General features: G+C 49.9%; 1 protein-coding gene across 2 annotated transcripts in view; it reads left to right on the forward strand.

The window, feature by feature from the left end:
- GRIK4 (glutamate ionotropic receptor kainate type subunit 4) overlaps positions 1-24,846 on the forward strand; it is a 498,615-nt gene that overhangs the window by 409,277 nt on the left and 64,492 nt on the right. For both annotated transcript variants that reach the window (XM_086338321.1, XM_086338322.1), the window contains 2 exons: positions 112-219; positions 5,285-5,488. In XM_086338321.1, coding sequence (XP_086194447.1) covers positions 112-219; positions 5,285-5,488 — 312 coding nt within the window. The remainder of the gene's footprint in view (positions 1-111; positions 220-5,284; positions 5,489-24,846) is intronic.

Genomic DNA, 24,846 nt, shown 5'->3' on the forward strand with positions numbered 1-24,846 from the left:
ACAGGCCTCTCAACTCCCCCAGCCCTGGAGTCTCATGGGATCTCAGCACCCCAGCTCCCCAGCCTCCACCTCCCCCCAGCCCTTCCCAGCCTCTCTCCTTGGTCTCCTCAGATTGGCCAGTGGCATGTGGCAGACGGCCTCAGCATGGACAGCCGCCTGTACGCCTCCAACATCTCTGACAGCCTCTTCAACACCACCCTGGTCGTCACCACCATCCTGGTAAGCGGGTGCCCCTAGGGCTTCCCAGCTGCTGCTCCCCGGGGTGCCTCCTCCTTCTTGCAGCCTCCCCAGGAACAGAAGATGGGAGCTCTAATCACAGCACCGAGGCCAATTTATGACAGTGTAATTAAACTCAAGTTGCTGCTTCATATGGAAATGATATCTGATGAGTTCCAAGGCAGCTGGGGAAGCAGGATGGGGTGGCGAGATGGCAGTTTGCGATGTCTCTAATGGGGGCACCCCAACAACCGGGGCATCTGTGTACGGCCAAGGGCAGGGCACCTTAAGACACAGTGGGGAGAAGTCCACCAGGGTGGCCCCTACTCTTTCACGGCAGCCTGCTTTGCTTGGTGCCTACGTGTACAAATCGCACCCCTGCCAGTGGACACCTGAACTCAGTGGGTTTTTATGGCCTGTGATTTCTTCATTTCCAAACGATCAAAGGAAAGTTCTCAATCTACAGAGGAAGGGACCATCTGCCTTTTTTATTTGATCCAATTCTCTTCGATGATTACCCAGCCCTTCCCGCTGTGTGTCAGGCACTGTGTTCATTCCTGGGGACACGAAGATGAGTAAGACTCAGTCTCTGTCCTCAAAGAGGCTGTAATTTAGTAGATGGCACGAGTCAAGTATATTCATAGCCAAAGTCATTTACTTCTCCCCTCCCCCCGCCTACAACGACATCATGTTTTTAAAGATTTGTCAATTAAACCAACTGCATATTTTAAGTAATAATGAGTTTCCCCCCTTCCTCCACCTCCTTTTAACTAATCAAAAGCCTACTTCCCTGTCTGGCCCAGCGTCTTATCAGCAAGAGATAACCAGTGTGGCTGCACTGATGTAATTCCAGCTCCAAACAGACCCAACTATTAGTGAGTCTGTTCAGCCTTATCATTGCTAACTGTGCAAAGTCTGGAAATGTGTCCGTTAAGAAAAGGACCTTCTTTTGAAAGATTAGGCTTTCAAGATAATGAAAACCTCCATCACTACGTTCATAAACTCCGGGGGCCCAGGAGCCCTGGACTAGAATAACTGATCTCCTGTGAGCAGAGCAGGAAAAAAGCCAAGAAATAGGCTCATGTCTAGCACTGCGGGGTTTGAAGGAAGGAGAGGTCCCATCCCAGCAAAGCGATGGTCAGCAAAGCCTTTCAAGAAGAGGGACCTTGAGGATGGGCCTCAAAAGACAGCAAGAGATAAGGAGGGAGAAGTGGACGAAGGAGAGCCTTGTTGGGCACTCAGGAAACGCAGGAAAGGGCAGGTTGCTAGGACATGGGCATAGGTAGAGAGGGAAGGCCTGAGGCTGGAAAAGTGGGTTGGGTCCACAATGCTCAGGGACTTGAACGCCAGCTTATGGGTTTTCCCTTCACGTGGTATGAGACAGGGGTCACTGAATACTTCCATTCATTCACCGAGTATCTGAGGGGCACGCCTGTGTTCTGGGCTCAGTTCTAGGTGCTAGGGTATAGACAGAGCTGGGGAAGGGGGTGGGGTGCTGGCCTCACTAAGAAGGGCAGATCTGAGCAGAGACCTTAAGGGGGTGAGGTGACACGTGGTGGTCTGGGAGGAACATTCCAGGCAGAGGGAATAGTCACAGCAAAGGACGGAGAGGCAATTCCAGCTCACAGAGTTTTTGCCACCCCCGTCTCAGCTCAACCTTAGCTCATCCAAAGCAGTGTGAAAACGTCAGCAGGATGAGGGGGTGATGGTGTCACCTAGACCCCCAGATCTGGCATGCCTGGCCGAGCTGGGCCCACACTGAGCAACAGTCCTGGCTGAGGGGGACTTTCTCTGCCTCTGAAGGGCTTCCTGAGTCCGTGCCCTGCTGCCCATCCTCAAGCACATGTCCCAGTTCCTGCTGACCATTTGGAAGAGAGCCTTGGCAAATGGTCTTTCTGATGGTTTATCCCTTAAAACTCAGCACATAGTCCTGTTGTGTCCTGCTCTTGACAGGGTGCAGTTGGAACTTGTGATTTATTGGTTAGCACCAGCTAATGCACAGAATTGTTGTTTAGTCACTGAATCATATCCAACTCTTTGTGATCCCATGGACTGTGGCCTGCCAGGCTCCTCTGTCCATGGGGATTCTCCAGGCAAGAATACTGGAGCGGGTTGCCATGCCTTCCTCCAGAGGAATACACTGAATTAGCTGCAGCAAATACCCCACCTTGTGTCAGAACCCGGGTTAAGCTTTTTGCCCGCATCACTATCTTCCGTTCTCCCAACGCCCCTGCGAGGACGGGGCCCCAGGCCAGCACTCAGCCCCTACACTTTCCAAAATGCCTGTGACTCCTCCCTCTAACATTGGCCTTGTGTTTATTCACTCTAAATATGCCAGTGGATTTTAAATTAACTAAAGAGTGCTCAGGGAGAAGAACTTTGTGAAACTCCTTGGGGTCATTAAAGATACCCTAGGAGGTTGCCTTCCAACCCAGACATGGAAACTCCCCAGCTATGCACTTTTTACCCACACAATCCGCAGGTGCTGAACACTGGAGCCAGGTGGGGACACCATGAGGAGTCAGGCCCCGGCCCACGTACATCCTGCCTGGGAGGCAGCAGGTGTAGGAAGATGGAGGGTGTGAGTGTGGGACCCTGGCTGGGAGCACAGTAGGAATTCTCAATGGGACCCCAAGGGCAGTGTTGCATTAGGTTAAACAGAAGGACGGAGAAGAGCCCTTGAGCCAAGGACGGCGTGTATGGAAGGCGGGGAGCCTGGCTGCGTCTCATTGACAGGACAGTGCACTTGATCATGAACCAGAATCACATCACCTTCAACTCAGAGGTCCCTCCCCCTGGCACGGAACCTCCTGCCTTCCCCTCTTCTGCTTCACCCTGCTCTCGCCCTTCCTCCGCTCATGACCTCTGATCTTCCCCAGCCCAGAGGCCCCTTCCAGCCTGAGCTCAACAAACCAGCATTTCAGCACTTTCCTCTCTTGGCTTCTAGAACTGTCTCCACCGTGATGCTCAGCCATCTCACCTCCTGCCTGTCTCTGAGTCCACCTCTCCTTCCAAGTCCTGCTCCCAGCTGCCCCTCTGCATTCAGCCTCCTGACTCAGCTGGACCTGGGCAACCCCAGGCTCCTCTCTGTCACCCCCATCGTATCCCCTGAGCAAACCTCTCCAGAGGAGCCAAGCCTTCCCTCCTGCCCCAGTGCGACTCTGGTGCACTCCTTGCCTCTGCCCTCCTCCCTTCCTCTCTGAACCCGCTGACCCTGGCCCTCCTCTCCATCCTCAGGTCCACTTCCCGGACTCGAGTTCACCTTGACTCTGGCCCTCCTGGGGCTTTGCTGCCCTGACTTGCACTTCTCTTTCTTCCTTCTCTGTCTTGCCTTTTCTAGGGATCCCTCCCTTTCCACCTGCCTGTACACTCTTGTCCCTCCCATCCTAAGACCACCTCCCCTTCACCCTGCTGCCCTTGGATTACCCTCCAGTTTAGGGGATCATCCATCAAGGGGTCGGTGGTCGCCATTGCTGGTAGAGGGGAACTGAAGTTTGGAGAGAGACGTGACTGGGAGCGGCTGGGTGGAGAAGCGCTCTGCCGGCTGGTCCTTATCTCCTAGCCTCCCAACAACCCTGGCCCTCCCCTGTGCACCTCTCATTCACCCCCATCCCTGCAGGGTCTGCTATCACCTCCCCCCAACACCCCCAGTCTGCCTTCGAACATCTCCAGTGACACATGGCCCGGTTACCCTTTCACAGCCCTGCTTCCTCTCTGGGTGGGAATGCCTGCCTTCTTCTGCTTGAAACCCCCACCTCCTTGACCTTCATGACCACATTTTCCTGATTTTTGGCTTTTCTGGCTGCTTCTGCTTTGTCCTGCTCTGTGGCTGCTCTTCATTCACCCCTACCCCCGGATTAGGTCTTATCCCTCTGCTGTCCTTCCCCCTCCATGGTCTCCCATATCCTGCCACTTCAGCCACCGCCTCTATCCAGAGGCCCCATCTGTGCCCCCGATCCTGCCCTCCCTCCATATTCCAACATTCAGTCGCATATTTGCTCCTGAATCGCCTATTCAACATGTTCCAAAACCTCTTCCTTTTCAAACCATCCACGGCCATGATGACACCATCGTGAGTCTCCTGTTCAGGCTCTGAGGGTCTGAGGATCCTCCCTCTGTGCTCCACACCCATCCTGGCATCCACCTGGCCCTTTCTGTGCCTTGTCCAGCTCTGAAACCCACCTGAGCCAAAGCACAGCTCAGGAATCTCTATCTCCTAGCAGGAAAGGCTCTGTCCTCACGCCCAGACCTTCTCTCTCGCTCACTTTGTCATATTCTTCACTCACGTCTTTGAGTCTCTAAAACTCTGAGTGCTTCCCTATTATATATGTGTGATGTACCTCACCCTGGCATCCAAGGCCCGTGCTGACCCTAACTCATCTTTCTAAATTTATCCTCCCATCCCGCCCCTGCCCACAAGCCAGGCTCCCACTCAAGGGGGCCTCCATCATCTGCTGAATGGGCCGAGCTCCATCTCACTGGGGATTATGTCCTTGACCCTGCCTTTCCCCTGCCCACACAGCCCTCTGTCCCCGCCACTTCCATTTGTCAGTCTGTCATCCTCTGGAGCCCAGCCTGCATCCCACCTCCTCCGTGGAACCTTCCCTGGACATTTCACCTGAGAGACCCAGCCCTTCTCCCAACACCCATGGCCGGACCCATTCTGCCTTGGGTTGTGGTCATACAGTGCATTTAAGAACCTTACCTGTCATCAGCATCCTTGCATCTCATAATGCCCTGAGATCAGTCTATGTAGAATAAACAAAAGGAAAGGGGGGAAAAGGATGGAATGAAATGGGAGATGGGGTCAGATGATGACCTTAAACGAGGTACAGGGGCTTCCACTGGAGCCTCTGTGCAATGAGACCCTTGTGTGTTCCTGGTAAGAGAAGTGCCTCGAAGTCAGGAAAGGGAGGTAATCGCCACCTCCAAGGTGTCCCATTACCCAAGCCACTTCCCTCCTCCACCCCATCTTCTCCCCACCCTCCTGTGTCCCCGGTCCCCTCATCACATGTGGCTGAGACACCAGGGCTAAGATGAGAATGACAGCTGCCCAGTTTTGCTGCAGGAAAACCCGTATTTAATGCTGAAGGGGAACCACCAGGAAATGGAAGGCAATGACCGCTACGAGGGCTTCTGTGTGGACATGCTCCAGGAGCTGGCAGAGATCCTCCGGTTCAACTACAAGATCCGTCTGGTCGGGGACGGCGTGTATGGCGTGCCCGAGGCCAATGGCACCTGGACGGGCATGGTCGGGGAGCTGATCGCTCGGGTAAGGAAAGAACAGGTGGTTTGGATCTGAGGATGGGCTGGGGAGGGTGATGGAAGGACAGAAGGTTGTGCTTTATGTTCATGAACCCTCTGTTTATTCAGTCAGTCAGTCATGCTTTTTTCATTTATTTGTCCATTCGTTGCATGAATCTTCCCCAAGCTGGCACCGAGCCAGGCACTGGTGATATATATACATTGATTTAGTCATTGGTGAATAGGACTACTGTGATCCTTGCCCTGTGGCTCTTCTGGTCCCAATCTATCACCTGTAATGGCTGAGGAATAGAGGCTTTGACCAATAAACGCAGCTTAGAGATTGGGTTCACTTTTTGGATAATTCAGGTGCTTTTTGTTCTGATTTTTTTTAATTATTTATTTTTTGGCTTCGCTGTGTCTTCATTGCTGCACGAGGGTTTTCCTCTAGCCGCAGTAGACAGGGGCTACTCTCTAATTGCCACGCACGGGCTTCTCATTGTGGTGCCTTCTCTTGTTGTGGAGCACCAGCTCCTGGATGCACAGGCTCAGTGGCTGTGGCACACAGGCTTAGTTGCCCTGTGGCATGTGGGATCTAGGGCTTCCCAGGTGGCACGAGAGGTAAAGATTCCACTTGTCAATGCAGGAGAAGTAAGCATCGCAGGTTTGATCCCTGGGTCTGAAAGATCCTCTGGAGGAGTGCGTGGCAATGCACTCCAGTATTCTTGCCTGGAGAATCCCATGGACAGAAGAACCTGGCAGGCCACAGTCCAAAGGGTCACAAAGAGTCAGACACAACTGAAGCAACTTAGCACACACACATGTGGGATCAGTTGGACACAACTGAAGTGACTTAGCACACACACGTGTGGGATCTAGTTCCTGGAGCAAGGATCAAACCCGTGTCCCCTGCACTGGCAGGCAGACTGTCAACCACTGGACCACCAGGGGAGTTCCAGTTTTGATGATTTTTTTGATCATCAGTACCCCTGGCAGAGTTTGGACAGGCCCTGGTGTAGAACACACCTACATCAGCTGACTTTGATGCTTGAGAAGGGCTGTCAAATAGACATGGTTAAATAACAAGGGAAAATGGACCGACTGTCAGAGGCATTGGTCACAGTTACGGCTGTTTTGTTACTTCTTGTATTATTTTCTGCTATCCTTAATGTGCCCTTACAGACCAGGGCCAAGGCGCACTGGGGAGGGCTGTACATTTTCAGGGTGAATGTGGAGACTTGATTAAAAGGTAGGTGAGCATCCTAGACTGTCGATCATCATTTGGTTAGAGCAAGACTGTAGAAAGTTCTTCCAGGGCCAGAGTGCTTGTTTTCTTGGCACAAACTACTAACATCTGTAAAAATTAAGTTGTCATTAATTCACTGTCTGTATTTCCATAACTGAGTGTTTCTCATCAGGGTGGGTGATCAGCACCCAACGCAGAGATCACAGACCTAGGTTCTTAGAGCGACCTTGAACCGACCCGTCCCTCTCCGTGCTTTCCAAGTGCAGAGGGAGCCCCTGCAAGCTCCCAGCCAGTGCCAACGTGAAGGGGGCTTTACATACATTATCTCTAATCCTCTCAGAACATACCTTTTATTAATAGTTCATTGTTATCCTCATTTTACAAATGTGCCACCTAAACAGAGAGTTTGAATGATTTGTCTGAAGGCACACCGTCAGGGTGAGACAGGGCTGGGATTTGAACCCAGATGCGTCTAACTCCAGAATCCCACCACAGCACACGACCTCAGCTGGACGGAGATGTTACCAAGGAAGGTCCGCATAAGCCCAGTCCCAGCCTTTGTATTCTCCTTCCCTTTCACCTTTGCTTGCTTTTTTCTTTCCTTCTTTCCTCTCAACTCTTTATCTGTTAAATTAACATGATTGAAATCCTTTATATATGGGCTTTCCGGGTGGCTCACTGGTAGAGAATCACCTGCCAATGCAGGAGACATGGGTTCAATCCCTGGGTCGGGAAGATCTCCTGGAGAAGGAAATGGCAACCCACTCCAGTATTCTTGCCTGGAGAATCCCCATGGACAGAGGAGCCTGGCAAGCTACAATCCATGGGGTCACAAAGAGTCGCACACGACTGAGTGGCTGAGCACACATGCCGCCTTTTATATGTACCAAACTTGGGATAAAAGATACATTTTTTAAATCCCAGTCTTCAAGGATAAAAAGATTAGTAGGGGTATTGAGTAAGCAATCCTTGCCAATGCATGATGGAAAGTTCTATATAGACAAAGCGTGTGGAAGGCATCTAAGGGCTGAAGTGGGATGGTGGTTAGGAGTTTTCCTGACAGCATTTGCAGTGACTCAGCGGGGCCAGTAGCAAGGCTTGTTCAGTGAGACCATGAATTGTCGGGTTCCTAGAGTCCAGGAGGGAGGCCCTGCTGGCAGAGTGAGGCTTGCAGGCAATCAATGGAAGACCATAGAAGGCCCAGGAGGCCCTGAGAGCCTCTCACAGGGACAGGCTGGGGGTGAAACCTTCTGCCATCTTTGAGGCTCAAACTCCTAGCGGATGATGCCCACGCATCTGGAAAAAAGGACATTTGGCTCTTCTCTAAGTTCCAGAACCCCTCCCAAGGCAGTCTTATTGTTTAGAACCCCCGGTCGAGGCGCCCTCTAGTGGTTAAACCTCAGAAAGCTGAACCGCCCATCCTCCTGTCTTACTCACGTACTCAGTGACCTTGAGCCCGTTTCTTCAGCTCCCTTGGGCTGCCTTGTGACTTGTGGGGTGACTTCAGGGATGTCGGAGTCGGTGCACAGCCATCCCCTTATCAGCCCCTTAATGAGCTGTGACGTGGACTGGCAGGAAGAGGAAAGGATCCGGGACTCAAGGACATGCAGCTTCATACTGAATGATTTGGGCAATCAGACTGGTATCTTAAAATTCACCCCAGATCTGCTTTCAAGTCAAAACACTGCTGCTTTGGTCTCATCAAGACGTGGCTGGGTAGTATTAATTAATTAAGGAATTAACCCGTTCTTTCAATACTCCAGTACTCTTGCCTGGAAAATCCCACGGACGGAGGGCCTGGTGGGCTATAGTCCATGGGGTCGCTAAGAGTCGGACACGACTGAGCGACTTCACTTTCACTTTCAATACATATGCTGGCCCTGATCTAAGGTTCAGTGCTTGATATGTCTGCCCTGATGTCCCCTAGGATCACAACAGTCCTGAGGCCCGCAGCCCTGCTGTATGACCTCTTCCCCAAGTTGCTCAGATCGGAGGTTATAACAGCAAAGCCTTGGGGCTGGCTAGTCAGTGTCCCAGACAGAAGAGACCTCAGAGGTCATCTCACCTAAATCTGTCACTTATATACAGATGAGGAAATGCAGGCTCCAGGAAGTTAAATAACCTGCCAAAGATCACACAGCTGGTAAGTTTAGAGTCAGCATTTAAGCCCTGGTCCAGCTGACTTGGGGCTTCCATGGTGGCTCAGACGGTAAAGAGTCTGCCTGCAATGGAGGAGACCCAGATTCGATCCCTGGGTCAGGAAGATCTCCTGGAGAAGAGCATGACAACCCACTTCACTGTTCTTGGCTGGAGAATCCCCATGGACAGAAAAGCCTGGCGGGGTACAGTTGATGGGGTCCCAAAGAGTCGGACACAACTGAGTGAGCTGACTTCAGTGCTCATGGTCTGAGAGTGGGAATCTTGATGTTAAACCTAATTTCAGTTCACTTACTTACTAGCTGTGTGTTCTTGGGCAACTTTTTTTTATCCTTCCCACCCCATCCCCCAAGGCTTCAGGGTTTATCCAAAAAGAATTTTTGTAAGGATTTAAAATAACACACACATGAGCATGCCCACACCCACAGAAAGTTTGACATACAGGAATCTCTTTAGATCATTTGAGGAATGCAGTAGCCTCCTGGATGGAGAGTGATGCAGTGTAAAGAGTCATCTCCTGGGTCATCTCTACTGGGTGTTCTAGAGCCTCAGTCTTTCGTATCCATAGTCACCTGCTTACCTAAGACTGTGCGGCTAGCACTCATGGCATGTTAGTTATGAAAGAGCATTCAAACATATTTTCTGCTTACTTTTGAAAATCATCAGAGTGTGTCTTTTGGTGTAAATCCCATTAAAAGTAGGAGTGTGGCTGGAGTGAAAACAAGTGGCTTCACGTCAACTGGGCAGGTGACTGGCCTCTCACCCCCAGGGCTGTGTCTGGGTAGGGGAAAGTGCAGTGTGTCTGTTTGGGAGCCTCTTGGGTCTGGATTCATTTTGCCCCCAGTCAAAGCCTTCACAAGCTGAGCCCACAGCAGTGATGGTGTGTTTTGGTGGAGGTGTACTTGGCAGAGAGGAGGAGATGGACTAAAGCTTGAAGAAGAAGATGCCCTTGGAACATCCTCTTGTGTCACCCCAGTATATTTATTTAAAGTGAATTTTTCATTGAAGTTGTTGGAGGTATTCACATATAGAGATGAATGAGACAGACGCTAGGTCACTCTTTGATGGAGGACCAGTTGCGTAAAAGCAGAGTGAGAAAGGCTAGGATGGGGCGGTAGAGGGGCTGGTGAGAGGACTGGAGGAGGGCCTCCTGACTGATTTGGAGGTGTAGGAAGGACACCTGCAGGAGATGATGCTTGACAGCTCCAGGAGGAGCTGGCCAGGGAGAGCAGGATATGGAGGGAGAAGATCAAGCCAGGAGGGAGGACGCCAGGCAGAGTCCACAGCCTGGAGACAGGAAGGGACATGGCAGTTTCCATTTTAGTATACTACGCCTGTAACAGAGTGTGGTGGGAAGTGAGCCTAGGAAGTGGGCAGTGGTCTATACGGCCTTCCACAGTGTGGAACATGGATGGGTGGAGGGATGGGAAAGGCCTGGAGGCAGGGGACCAGGGAGAAGATTGAACTGTTGCAAGAGGTGATGAGAACCAGAAGTAACTTAGGAGTCAGAAGAAGCCTTCAAAAGCTGTCTTTAAAGGTAAGTTTTTCTGTAATATAGAATGGCTCAGTGGTAAAGAATCCTCCTGCCAATGCAGGAGACAGGAGTTCCATCCCATACTAGGGAAGATCCCCTGGAAAAAGAAATGGCAACCCACACCAGTATTCTTGCCTGGAGAATCCCATGGACAGAGGAACCTCGAGGGCTACAATCCATGGGGTCGTAAAAGAGTCAGACAGCCTTAGCGACGAAACAATAAATACAATCTTTATAAAATATATGTGTTTTTAAAAAAATTACTTATAATTCCACCAGCCACTCATACCCATGGTTAACATTTCAACATGATCCCTTCTGATTTCTTAATGAGTAGGTACTTACACAAGTTTTTTCTTAAATGAGATCATAGTATAATTCTGTTTGGTAACTTGTGGAAGCTATTTAACAGATGGACTGTCAGGACTTGAGGACTGAATGGATGTGGCCCATGGGAGGCAGACAAGAGTAGAATGGATGACACCCAGGTTTCTGATGTGGACGCTGATGTGAACGTCTGGGTGGTTGGCGGTGCCAGTCTTTGAGGTGGAAAACCCAGGAGAAAAACAGATCTGGGAGGAAAGAGGGGGAGGATTTCCGCTTTGGAAACGGTAACTGGGAAAAGTCTTTTGGACACGTAGGTAGAGATGCTCAGCAGCGAGTTGGTTAGAGTGGGCTCTGCGGCTCCAGGAGTAGGTGCTGGCGTGGTTGGTGAGCTGTAGGTGGTTTGAAGCTGTGAGGAGGGATGGAACCCTCCGGGAGAAAAATCATACATTCAAGAGGGAGGAGAGCCTGTGAAGGATGCTGAAGAGAGGTGGGTAAAGAAGCTTCCCACCTCTTGAAGGGAAGCACAAGAGAGCCTTCCATCAGATTTAGAATGAAGAAGCCACGGACAAGATTGGTTTCAGTGGGTGCTTGGATTGAAATCACACTGCAATGGTTGAATCATTGTGGAATACTCTTTACAGAAGCTTCGCTCTTGTGGGAAAGCAAGATAAAGGGCTGTAGCTAGAAGGAGCTGTGGAGCTGAAAGGTTGGCAGTTGTTTAAAACGAAATCGCTTGTGGAAGTGGCTGCTGGGAGTTGAGAGCGCGCGCGTCTCTTAGGCATTGGGGAGAGGCAGGGACGGTCACGTGGCTGGAGCAGAGTCCTGGTGGGGATCACGGTGGTCAGGACAGAGGGTGGGGGAACGGCGCATTCGTGAAGGGGTTTGGGGTCCTCGCCGAGACATGAACGGGTCACTGGGAAGCAGTGCGGTCAGGGGTGCGTCTGTCCTGGCTGTTGTCCTAGTCACCCCCCAACCCACACACGTATGCGTTGATTTCGTGTTTGAAATTGCTTTCACAGCACTAACTCTTTATCCTCCATAATGGCTCTGTGAAGTGGATCTATGGGTGAACACCCTGTGGCTAAGAAGTACAAATGATTCACCCCCGGTCCCATAGCCAGCAGGTGGGCACCTGAGTCCTCGTGGCCTCTCCTGATGGACTTACACCCTCATCTCCCTCCAGCCATGAATGGTGCTCTCTTCCGAGAGGTCTTTCTAGGCAGAGCCTTTGGAGGATGCCCAGCACTTGGTACCCACGTCTGACTCTGGCCCATAAAGGGGCTGCACTTTATTTGTAAAGTGAGTGGATGACCTCTCTGACCCCTTCTCGTCTCCCCCAGTTGTGTGTCAAGCTTTCTTGTGGGTTCAGCCCTGAGCACTGGTATCCTGGAAGGGGAGAGATTACATTTCACATCCTAGGGGCCCAGCTTGGAAAAGAGTAAAGCACACTCAGGAAGAGAGAGAGAGCCCCCCTCAAGCTTCAAAGCTCAGAACCAAGTCCCCTGTTGGCAGTCAACGCCAGGTTGGCAGAACAGCCCATTTAGGTTCAAAGAGAAAGGGGCTTTAGAAGGCTTAGATTCAAGGCTCATAAGCTTTGGACATCAAATAGCTCTTACCAATGACATTTTGATGAATTAAGTGTAGATGAAGCTGAAATGCCTCATTCCATTTCACCTCCTGGGCCCCTAGGAGAAAGAATTGTGGAGAGAGTTTGCCGGAGACCTGGTGGGGTGGGCTGTCTGTGGCCTCGATCCACTGGGGAAGTTGCTGAGAGACATTTTGCTGAACTAAAAAAAAAAAAAAAAAAAAAAAATCCAACTAGTCCCCTGGGATTCCTTTTCACCTTGAAACCAGAGACTATTTTAACTGAAAATAGGTCATGGAATTCTGTTCTTTAAAGTCAAGATACTGATCCAGGGGCTAAAACTGAATGCTCAACTCTTTTCCCATGTGACAGCCAGGTTCAAGGGGGGTACTTTCTCTTCTTCTTAAAGCCTGGTCCCTGCATTTACTCAGATAGGAGGAGGTGGGCTCCAATGATAATTCAGCAAGTCATTCATTCATTCACTCATTAATCAAAGTGTCCGCTCTCTGACAAGCACTATTTGGATGGGAGGAATTGCTGGTAAGGAGCTCAGGACCTACTCAAAGAGACCAATAAACCACAAATTCCAGTACCGTGTGATACATGCTCTATTAATAATATTAACAGTGCTGACAAAGGTCCATATAATCAAAGCTATGGTTTTCCCAGTGGTCATGTATGGATATGAGAGTTAGACCATAAGGAAGGCTGAGTGCTGAAGAATTGATGCTTTTGAATTGTGGTGCTGGAAAAGATGCTGGAGAGTCCTTTGGACAGCAAGGAGATTAAACCAGTCAATCCTAAAGGAAACCAACCCTGTATATTCATTGGAAGGACTGATGCTGAAGCTGAAGCTCCAGTTCTTTGGCCACCTGATGAGAAGAGCCAGCTCATTGGAAAAGACCCTGAGGCTGGGAAAGATTGAAGGCAGGAGGAGAAGGGGGCGACAGAGGACGAGATGGTTGGATGGCATCATCGACTCAATGGATGTGCGCAAACTCCAGGAGATGGTGAAGGACAGGGAAGCCTGGCGTGCTGCAGTCCGTGGGGTTGCAAAGAGGTAGGCACAACTTAGTGACTGAACGACAACAACAGTGATGAAGGTAACAATGACTGACATTTATTAAGTGTTTCCTGTGGGCCAGGCACTGTTTTACACGCTTAACTCATTTGTCTTCACGATAACCAGATGTTCCAGGTGAGGAAACTGAGTCACGAAGCAGATGACGTGGTCACATGGGTAGTGAGCGACACTGGTAGGGCTGGTGGAAGCACGAACAAGGTATGTACAGGAACGAGCAGGGAAGGACTCACCCAGGAAGGGATTGTGGAACAGAGTGTTGAGGATGGAGGAGCATCATCTCAATAGAAAAGAATATTCTAGGTGCAGAAAATACTGAGATTATACCAGGCAGTGCAAATGGCTCGGTGCGGCTGACATCAAGTATGGCAGGGAGTGGAGGCAGGTAGAGCTATAGGCAGGGGCCAGTGGTGACAGGGTTTATATGTTTGTATATTTAAACTATGTCCAGAGGGCTAATGGGGAGCTTTTGAAGAGAGAGAGGTGGTTGGTTTGTTTTATTCCAGGAGAGGATGCTGTAATTGGCTTTGGTCCCAGAAAGTCAGTCCAGGAGGCGAGATGGGGATGGATTGGATGTGGGAAGACCAGATTCAGTTATGCTTATCAGACAGCGGTCCAGGAATGCCGGGGGCGGGATGCGGCCCCAATAAAAGCAGGGTCAGTGAAGATGACCAGGAGAAAACGGCGACAGTGTGGGGTCTCGGCATGTCATTCTAGGACCTACTGAGTAGGGGAGCTCCCCTTTCATGGGGACTTTTAAGCAGGTCGTCCTGCTTCTCAGAAGAGGGAGGGCTGTCTGACTCTGGGCAAGGTCCTTCCTGGAATGGCTTCTCGCGGCATGTGTGTCAAGCAATGGTCCCTGCATACAACCCCGAGATGCGGGAAGGGAGGAAATCCATCTTGTCTGGTTCATTATCCACAGGCTGTTGTCCTTGAGAATAAAAGGGCCAGAGCCCTGGGCTGCTTCCTGGACCACAACCGCCTTCGCTCTCCATCTCTCATCAGACCCTCCCTTACAACTGTCTGTCTCATCTGGAGTCCTCAAAGGTTCCTTTCTGTTACTCAAGTCCTTTCACCCACCCGATAAAAGCCAAGAAAAGCAGTTTTGAAACTGCGGCCGCTGTGCCTTTCTTCTGAGACGTCTGTCTCAGCTGCCGCCCGTGCAGCTGGGTGCTGCTGTCTGTCTCTGTGACCACTGTCCTCTCTCCACATTTACGGCTGGGGCGCACAGCCCCCAGAAGACTGCGGCTGGGCCTCTGGACCCGCAGCATGCAATGAACATGAGCCCCAGACAATACCCTACCTGGCCGTCACAGGCTTTCAGCTGAGGGCTCTGTCCTGGGCCTTCAGACTTTCCTCTTGCTCTCCATGGCTCTGTAGAGAATTACAATGGGGGGAGTGGTCATCTGACGAAGGCACTGTGTCCTGATTCAAAGCTGAGCCCCCAGGAGGGAGAGCAGGACAATGACGGCTGCTGACAGAGGCAGCCACTGTATAGGAGCTCGGCAGATGCTGTTTCATGTAATCCGTGCATGGCCTGAGAGGGATTATTACTCCATTTTACAGATGGAATGGAGGCTCAGAGAGTCAGCAGTGGACCCAAGCACAGACTCACAGCAAGCAGCCAGAGCCCAGATTCACATGCTATTCAGACCCCTGTCTTGAGTGCGTCTTACTGCACCACCAGGGACGCATGAGAGCTGGTGGCTGGAGTGGATTTTTGCGTGATTTTGGTACAGCCTTCCTGTCCTCTGCATCTACTTGCTAGGAGAATGGAGAGGAAGGAATAGACTGGACCAGAAGAATGGCAGGAAAAGAGGAGGCGCTGCAGGGCCAGATTGAGAGGGACACATGGGTGATATTTACATCCTCAACTGCATTATCTGGGAAGTGGGTGTTTTAACTACTTCCTTTTTACGGACTAAGAACACACAGCCCCAGAGAGGCCAGCACCTAGAAGCACGAGGATTTGAAACCAGGTCTGTTTCCTCCAGGAGCTCTCCCACTGGAAAGGCAGACAGATGGCAGAAGTTATTTTAATACCAAGTTGTATGGAATAAAGCTCTGTTATAGATATAAACTACATCCTTTTCAACTGACAAAGTAGGAGGCAGAAATGACTCCTCATTGGGGACCGCTGGGATGGATTCTTAGTGGCAGCGGGACTGGCAGCTCCTTGCGGGCAAGCACAGTATTTCATTTCTCTTGATATCCGCATGCACCTAACACAGTGCCTGGGACACAGCAAAGTGTATCAGATAGTCCCTTTAGGTCATGCAGAGCAAGGCACCAGGTGATAAGTGTTCCCTGAATAAACTTAGGGAGTTCATTCCTTAACAGGTTTCTATCAACCCAGTCGTTAACCTGAGGCTTGGAAAACTGGGCCGTGAATTGATTAATCAATCAGCAGATAGTAATTTAACACAGCGAGTCAGTTACTGTGCTCGAGGTTTAGGGGGAAAGGATAGATGAGATTTGGTTCTGTCTTTGAGAGCTTACAGGCGCGGTGATATGGAAGTAGGCAGAATACAGACACGTAAAAGAAGCCGTGTGCTAGGGTGGGCAGGAGAGAGGTGAGTAGGTTGCTAAGGGAGCCCTAAGCAGGGCAGGACCAGGGAGTGACAGTGTACATCAGCTGTGAGCGTGCACAGCTTAAATGCTCATCTCCCAGGAAGCAGTGTCAAGATGGTTCCCGCTCTGGGATCATGGAACATGAGGCCCAGAGAATCAGCCACAGATTCAGGAAGAGAGAGCAGAGCTTTGTCTGGCTGTCCTGAGAGTATAAAGGGTTCTTTCTACTGAAGAAGCTGCTATGGATGGGAATCCCAGGGGTTTTGCAGTTCAGTTATGTTCACAGCTACCCCAGCAGCTCCAGACTGGTAACGCCTCCAAACCCCATGGGTGTCTAGAAAATGGCCTGGGAAATTTGTCAGAAGGCTCCCTTCTTGGAAATTATTTCCGCCTTCCCAGCTGAGTACCAGCTGTTTAGGAGAGTGAGGGTCTGCAGAATAAGTGAAAGTGGATTAATTAAGGCATCTGAAAGCCTTCTGAGAGATTGGCTTGCTGTGACACAGAAGAGCCAGGCGGTAGGGAACTGATTTGGGGCAGGAGTGGGGACGGAAGCTGTGAAAAGTGGGATCTTAGTATCTCCTAAGAGTCCTGTAGTCCTGATTGCCCGCCTCATGTGGCAGAGATGAGGTGTCATCTATGGGCTTGACCATGCACTGGGCTGTAGTCTGAGGTCAGGAGTGCTTTGAAGAGGTCCGGTTGGGCATGAGGACACTTATCCTCTGTCTTTTTCCCCAAAGTGAAAGGAAAGTTGCTCAGTCGTGTCCAACTCTTTGAGACCCCATGGGCTATACAGTCCATGGAATTCTCCAGGCCAGAATACTGGAGTGGGTAGCCTCTCCCTTCTCCAGGGGATCTTCCCAACCCAGGGATCGAACCTAGGTCTCCCGCATTGCAGGTGGATTCTTTACCAGCTGAGCCACAAGAGAAGCCCCTTATTCCCTAAAGTACCCAGTAATTCAGCTGCTGATTTTTCTCCAAAGCCTGAGTCTCTGGTGTTACTAACCCTGGGTCTTGTACCTCCCTTCCCTCTTGGAGTTAAGGATGCTTTTCCTGAACCTGGGGCCAGGGCCCTACTCACCCTACTTAAGTGCTTCCCGTCCTCAGGCACTATTGATTCAACACTGGTTGTGACTTCAGGTTAAATAAGACCCAGTTTTTACTTTCACTAGGTTCACATTCTACCTTTACAGAGCCTCCAAGGATGGTTGTGCAAGTTGTATATTGTACAAGGGGTGGGTGGGGACTGAAATCCAGCCTCACGCAGCTCACCAAGCATGTGCTCTGGTGTGAGCCTCTGCTGCTGCTGCTGCTGCTGCTAAGTCGCTTCAGTTGGTGTCTGACTCTGTGCAACCCCATAGAGGGCAGCCCACCAGGCTCCCCCGTCCCTGGGATTATCCAGGCAAGAACACTGGAGTGGGTTGCCATTTCCTTCTCCAATACATGAAAGTGAAAAGTGAAAGTAAAGTCGCTCAGTTGTGTCTGACTCTTCACAACCCCATGGACTTCAGCCCACCAGGCTCCTCCGTCCATGGGAGTTGCCAGACAAGAGTACTGGAGTGGGTTGCCAGTGCCTTCTCTGGGTGTGAGCCTCTATCCACCTGTAAATTTTCCTCCTGCAAAGACATCTTTAGTTTGCCAAGTCATGTGCCCACTAAGTTTGCTAGGAGGATCAATTTTTATAATTTGTACAATGGCCCCCAACTATAATAGGAATGAGGCCCAGTGCATAAAAATAATGAGACCACAGCATGAGATACATGCAAAATGGGATCATATACAAAATTTTATGGGAATACAGGAAAAAAAGTAATTATTCAGCTCCAGGAAGCCAGGCAAGACTTTAGAGCAGCAATAACGATAATAATAGCTATTGTTTATTGAGGAGCTACTACCTGCCAGGCATTTCTTATGCGTCATTTCCTCTCCAACAACAATCTTACAAATAAATGTTATTATTCACAGTTTATAGTGAGGATGCTGAGGTTAGCTCCAGCTTAACAGAGAGACTAACTCAGCTAACAAGTTGATTGATTCTGGAATTCAAAGCCAAGCCTGACATCAAAGTCCATGGTCATTCTAACACACTGTGGTGCTTCTAAGGGAAGTAATAGTCAAGTTGGACCTTAATAGATAGGTAGGAATTTGACACGGAGAGGGCAATGGCAGCCCACTCCAATGCCCTTGCCTGGAAAATCCCATGGACGGAGGAGCCTGGTAGGCTGCAGTCAGTCCATGGGGTCGCTAAGAGTTGGATACGACTGAGCGTCTTCACTTTCACTTTTCAGTTTAATGCATTGGAGAAGGAAATGGCAACCTACTCCAGTGTTCTTGCCTGGAGAATCCCGGGGACAGGGGAGCCTGGTGGGCTGCTGTCTATGGAGTTGCACAGAGTTGGACGCGACTGAAGCAACTTAGCAGTAGTAGCAGCAGCAGCATCAAGAATTTGACAAGAGCCAAGGAAGAAAGAGTTACAGGCAGAGGGAACTGTGTGGGCAAAGACATGGAGTTTGAACTATGTGACAGGTGTAAGGAACACAAGTAGAGCAATGTGGCCGTGTCATAGGTTAAAGAGAGATCAGGGCTTGAGGTGACGCTGGAGAGAAAGTGTGGGACAGATTGTGAATATCCACTGTAGGGAGTTTGGACCATATTTGAAAGCTAGTAAGTAGTTGCGGGGGGTTTCCAGGTGGCTCAGTGGTAAAGAATCGTCTTGCCAAGCAGGAGACACCGCTTCAATCTCTGGGTCTGAAAGATCCCCTGGAGAAGGAAATGACAACCCACAGCAGTATTCTTGCCTGGGAAATCCCATGGACAGAGGAGCCTGGTGGGCTACAGTCCATGAGGTCACTAAGAGTCAGACACAACTTAGCTACTGAGTGCACACACACACACATACACACACAGGGAGTTGCTGGAGTTTCTTTAAGGGGGGCAGTGATGTGATTAGATCTTTTGTCTGGAAGTAGATTCTAGAGCAGTGGTTCTCAAAGTGTGGTCCTTGAGCCAGCAGCACCAGCATTACCTAGGACTTGTGAGCAACCCAAATTCTGGGGGCCCATCCAGACCTGCTGAATCAGACAGTCTGGAGCAGGGCCCGGCAACATGCATTTTCACAGGCCCTCCAGGTGGTTGTAATGCACGGTCAAGTTCGAGGACCCCAAGTGCCCTTGGCATCCACTCAGCTGGACAGATGGAGTGGGGAAGAACTAGGAGCAATGAGGCCAGTGCAGAAACTACTGAATAATTCCAGTAAAGACTTGAGTGATGACAGCGGTGATCAGATCCGAGCAGTAGTGATGGATTACGTGGGTGTTTCAGAGGTAGGATGGATGGGGCTTGGTTATTGACTGGAGAAACAGCAGGGAGGTAGGACGGGGAGACTCTGGCTGACTCCTGGTCTCGGTTTTAGATGACAAGTGCCTGGTGAAGTCATGAACTGAGAAACAGCCTCTGGAAAAAACAAGTTGCTTTAGATGGCAGAGGTGAGGAGTAGATGACGTGGGTCTGAGGTACAGGCAGAACTTGGAGGTGGAGAAATATAGTCCGGGGGTAAGATGGGCGAGAGGGCAGAGCTGGGCCGAGCTCCATTGGAGGGTCGCCAGAGGCAGGAGGTAGTGAAATGTGGGGAGCTGAGCATGCTCAGCCATCCTCCACCCCTCTCCCCATGCCGTAGCACCCACCCCGGCTGCTTGGACAAGCCAGTCAGTGTTTGTGATCCACCCCACTCCGCATCTTCATTCTCAAAATGGTGATAGTAGCATCTACCCCCGGGTTATTATGAGAAATCAATGAACTGTAATGTCTCAGTATCCCTGGCATGCTGTGACTCTCAAACAAGGTCAGACCTCTTCTCTCCTTCCCTGCTGTCTGTTACCTGCCTCTCCCATAAGACTGCTTGCACTTCCTCTCTGGACCTAAAGCCTTGGTCCCTCCTCCATCCATCCCCAAACACGTGGGTCCACAGGCCTGCCTTTCTGGAAGATGTGCTTGTCCAGGACTGGGTCCTTCCCTGTCCCAGGCTGGCCTGGGTTAATTGGGTTAATTTCTCCTTGCCGCACCTGTCTGGAGACCACAGAAGTGTAACTGATCAAGACAAAACTAAAGTACCACGTGTCTGGTCGTGCTCCTGTGGCCTGAGCTCTGGCTGCCTTCTAAAGGTTATCTGCATCAGTGGGAACCTGCCGTGGTTCTAACCCCCTCTCCTTGCCCTCTTGTCTGGGGAAAGCAGACACAAGGAACAGAAATTCCCTCCAGAGGAATGGTCTCTGGGTCATCTCTTGCGAGAGACATAGCCTCTGTTAGGTGAAAAGGTGGTGGCATTGGTGGCAAGGTCACATGTCCTCCTGATCTTAGAAAAAAAATACCTTGAGTTGGAAGTCTAGGTGTGTCCCTGAGCTTTAAGCTGGTGCCAAATCTCCCTGGGCCAACATTTGCTCCCTTGTTCAGTGAGCAAAAACATCTCCTCCATGTTCTACCTTCATCAAGCCAGGAGTAACTAAAGAACCTCTTGATGAGGGTGAAAGAGGAGAGTGAAAAAGCTGACTTAAAACTCAGCATTCAAAAAGCTAAGATCATGGCATCCGGTCCCATCACTTCATGGCAAATGGGGGAGGGGAGTGAAAACAGTGACAGATTTTATCTTCTTGGGCTCCAAAATCACTGTGGACAGTGACTGCAGCCATGAAATTAAATGGCACTTGCTCCTTGGAAGGAAAACTATGAAAAACCTAGACAGTATATTAAAAAGCAGAGATGTCATTTGCTGACAAAAGATCTGTATAGCCAAAGCTGTGGTTTTTCCACTAGTCATGTACGGTTGTAAGAGTTGGACCATAAAGAAGGCTGAGCACCGAAGAATTGATGCTTTCAAATTGTGCTGGAGAAGAACCTGGAGAGTCCCTTGGACTGCAAGGAAATCAAACCACTCAATCCTAAAGGATATCAATCCTGAATATTCATTGGAAGGACTGATGCTGAAGCTGAAGCTCCAATACTTCGACCACCTGATACAAAGAGCTGACTCATTGGAAAATGCTGGGAAAGATTGAGGGTGGGAGGAGAAGGGGGTGAAAGAGCATGAGATGGTTGGATAGTATCACCGACTCAATGGACATGAGTTTGAGCAAACTCTGGGAGATAGTGAAGGACAGGGAAGCCTGGCGTGCTGTAGTCCATGGGGTCGAAAAGAGTAGGACATGATTTAGTGACTAACTAACAACTACCTTCATCAGTCACAATTTCACCAATGTCCCTACCATCTAAAGAAGTAATTAAGAGCTCACAAGACCCTGCATCTCCCATCACTGGCTCCACTCTCTCTGACCTTCTCTTGACTCCTTGTACACGGCATGCCCAGTTCCAGCATATGGTTTGTGCTCTTCCTTCTAGCAGAAACCTGTTCCTTCAAAGTCTCCAATCTACTGCTTCTTCCTGGTTATCTAGGTCTAATCCAGATGTTGCCTCCTCCAGGCAGTATTCTTTCTCTGCCACCTAAGGGACCGCCATCCTGTCTCTGAACCCCTCTCTTCCACAGTACCTTGTTGTATGATCTTCAAAGAAACCGTGGCCAAATGAAATCACCTTGCTTACTGTGAGACTAGAATGCAAGTTCTCTGAGATCAGAAATTACATTTGTCTTGTTCATCTGTATGCTGATGGCACCTGGAACAGCCCCCAGCATACTTAGGAATTATAGGATGGATGAAAGGGTAGATAAATGGGTGGATAGATGGATGGATGAATGAATAGATGGGTGGATTGATGGATGGTAAATAAATACATGGGTAGATGGATGGATGGACTTCCCAGATGGTACTAGTGGTAAAGAACTTGATGCTTGGATCAGGAAGATCCCCTGGAGGAGGTCAGAGCCACCCACTCTAGTATTCTTTCCTGGAGAATCCCATGGCAGAGGAGCCTGGCAGGCTGTGGTCTGCCTGGGATGCACAGAATCAGACACAACTGAAGCAACTTAGCACTCACACACTCAGATGGACGGATGGTAGATAAAAGTTTGGGTGGATGGCTGGATGGATGGTAGATAAATGGGTGGGTGGTTGGATGGATGGATGGTAGATAAATGGGTTGATGGATGGATGGATGGATGGGTGGTAGGTAAGTGGATGGGTGGATGGATGGATGAGTAGATGGATGGGATGCCATGAAGACATGTACAAAAGAATGAACCATTATAGCCCTTGACCCCAGAGACCTCAGAGCCTGGACAGACCATCCCAATGCCAAGAACCAGTGATAGACTTTCAGATGATCCCTTTGACTGGTAACAGGAACACACAGTGGCTCAGAAGTGCTGGCGCATTCAGCAGGCTGGGGCAGCAGAGATGCCATGGGCACCCATACACTTCCCATCAAATCCCTGCCTCCCTTCCCAGCTCCATCTTCCCCTGGTCCCCAAAGCTGGGCCCTCAGCTCACCCCGGTGTATGTGCAACCCCACCCTACATCCCACACCAATATTGTCTTGAGAAAGAGGAGCTTAAGCCCCCTCCCCCTCTTTCCTCTCCTCATAGGGTGGGAATGTCTGAGATGAGTTGTCTGACTCTGAAATTAACCCCATCTTCTAGTTTGCTCTCTGAGTCACAGCCCTCTGTCTTCCCTCTTTAAGCTTTAGTTGGCCTAAATGGTTGTCTGCTCAACTCTCATCACACACACATTTGTCCTCTGACTGCCTTTGTTTTACATATATATATATATCTTTGTTTTGACTGTGCTGGGTCTCAGTTACAATTCATGGAATCTTTAGTTGTGACATGCAAACTCTTAGTTATGGCATGTGGGATCTAGTTCCCTGACCAAGAATCGAACCTGGGCCCCCTACATTAGGAGCACAGAGTCTTAACCACTGGAGCACCAAGGACGTCCCCTCTAACTGCCTTTGCAATCAGCCTCTGCTTGTGCTTGCCGGTTTTATTTCCTCGAGTATAGGTATTGGTAGAGAGAGTGCCATCATGTACACCATGAAGCAGGCGCTTCATGGACATCTGAGTCATCTCCCCTGAGATTCCTGTATTCTGAGCTCAACCCCTTGTGGCTCCCTAGGCTGACCTTTCACCTCACCTTATCACCTCCTTGGGTGATATTGCACCAAAGATAGTCATGGTGCTGTTTATTGAGCGCTTACTAGATGCCAGGTGCCGTGCTAATAGTTGCTCTACAACTATTATCTCATTTAATGAAGCACAAGCTGGAATCAAGATTTCCAGGAAAAATAGAAGTAACCTCAGATATGCAGATGACACCACTCTTATGCCAGAAAGTAAAGAGGAACTAAAGAGCCTCTTGATGAAAGTGAAAGAAGAGAGTGAAAAAGCTGACTTAAAACTCAACATTCAAAAAACAAAGATGATGGCATCTGGTCCCATCTCTTCATGGCAAATAGACGGGGAAACAGTGAGAGACTTTATTTTCTTGGGCTCCAAAATCATTGCAGATGGTGACTGCAGCCATGAAATTAAAAGACGCTTGCTCCTTGGAAGAAAAGCTATGACCAGCCTAGACAGCATATTAAAAAGCATAGACATTATTTTGCTGACAAAGGTCTGTCTAGTCAAAGCTGTGGTTTTTCCAGTAGTCATGTACACATATGAGAAAGCTGAGTGCCGAAGAATTGACGCTTTTGAAATGTGGTGTTGGAGAAGAGTCTTGAGAGTCCTTTAGACAGCAAGGAGATCAAACCAGTCAATCCTAAAAGAAATCAACCCTGAATATTCATTGGAAGGACTGATGCTAAAGCTGAAGCTCCAGTTCTTTGGCCACCTGATGCAAAGAACCGACTTACTGGAAAAGACCCTGATGCTGGGAAAGATTGAAGGCAGGAGGAGAAGGCAAGGTGACAGGATGAGATGGTTGGATGGCATCACCGATTCAATGGACATGAGTTTGAGCAAGCTCCGGGAGACAGTGGTAGACAAGGAAGCCTGATGTGCTGCAGTCCATGGGATCACAAAGAGCTGGATATGACTGAGTGACTGAACTGAACTGAATCTTCAAAGAACCTGACAAAGTAAAGTATTCTGACCCCTGTTTTATAAATCAGCAAACAGGCTCAGAGGTTCATTTGTCCAAAATCATGGGGCTGAGAAGTGCCGGAGTCAGATTCCAAATTCAAATGGGTTTGCAGTGTGTCCTCTTGAGGACTGTGGGGAGCCGCCTTGAACACCTGCCATATTTGCTCATCCAGCCATCTCTGGGCCATCAGATCCTGCTGCAGTGGCTCCCTGCCCACTCCAGCCCCCACCCCCAGCCGGCAGGCACTGCTCATCCTTTGCCCTGTGCATGCACACTCAGTCGCTCAGTCATGTCCAATTCTTTGCAACCCTATAGACTGCAGTCCACCAGGTTCCTCTGCCCATGGGATTCTCCAGGCAAGAATATTGGAGTTAGTTACTATGCCCTCCTCCAGGGGATCTTCCTGTCCCAGGAATTGAACCCACATCTCCTGAGTTTCCTGCATTGGCAGGCAGAATCTTTACCACTAGGGCCACCTGGGAAGCCCCTTGCCTTCCCAGGAATAGATCTGCTCCAGAGCAACCATATGCGACAGTCCCCTCTGTCATTCCACCATCCATCCCTCACTCACAGAAATGAATTCACACCAGAAGGTCTTGTGTTTTCAACTTGCTTGTTGTCATGGCTTGGCCTCACCATCTCAGTTCTTGGCCAGAAGCCTTATCTGCTTTATGGGGCTTATTCACAGATTATTCTTCTGGCCATCCTATAGCTTGTCAGAAGCAACTGACATCCCACCATTTGTCAGCGTGAGAGCCAGAAATGGCTCAGTGGTGCCAAAGGCAGTGTTGGCAGCTCTGGAGACGGCTGTCTGAGAGCCTGTTCTGCCCCGCCCTTTCCAGAACCTAGGGCATTATT

This window comes from Bos grunniens, chromosome 15, assembly GCF_055505025.1.
Source record: "Bos grunniens cultivar Pamir isolate PY7600 chromosome 15, Bosgru_T2T1.0, whole genome shotgun sequence".
Lineage (NCBI taxonomy): Eukaryota > Metazoa > Chordata > Mammalia > Artiodactyla > Bovidae > Bos > Bos grunniens.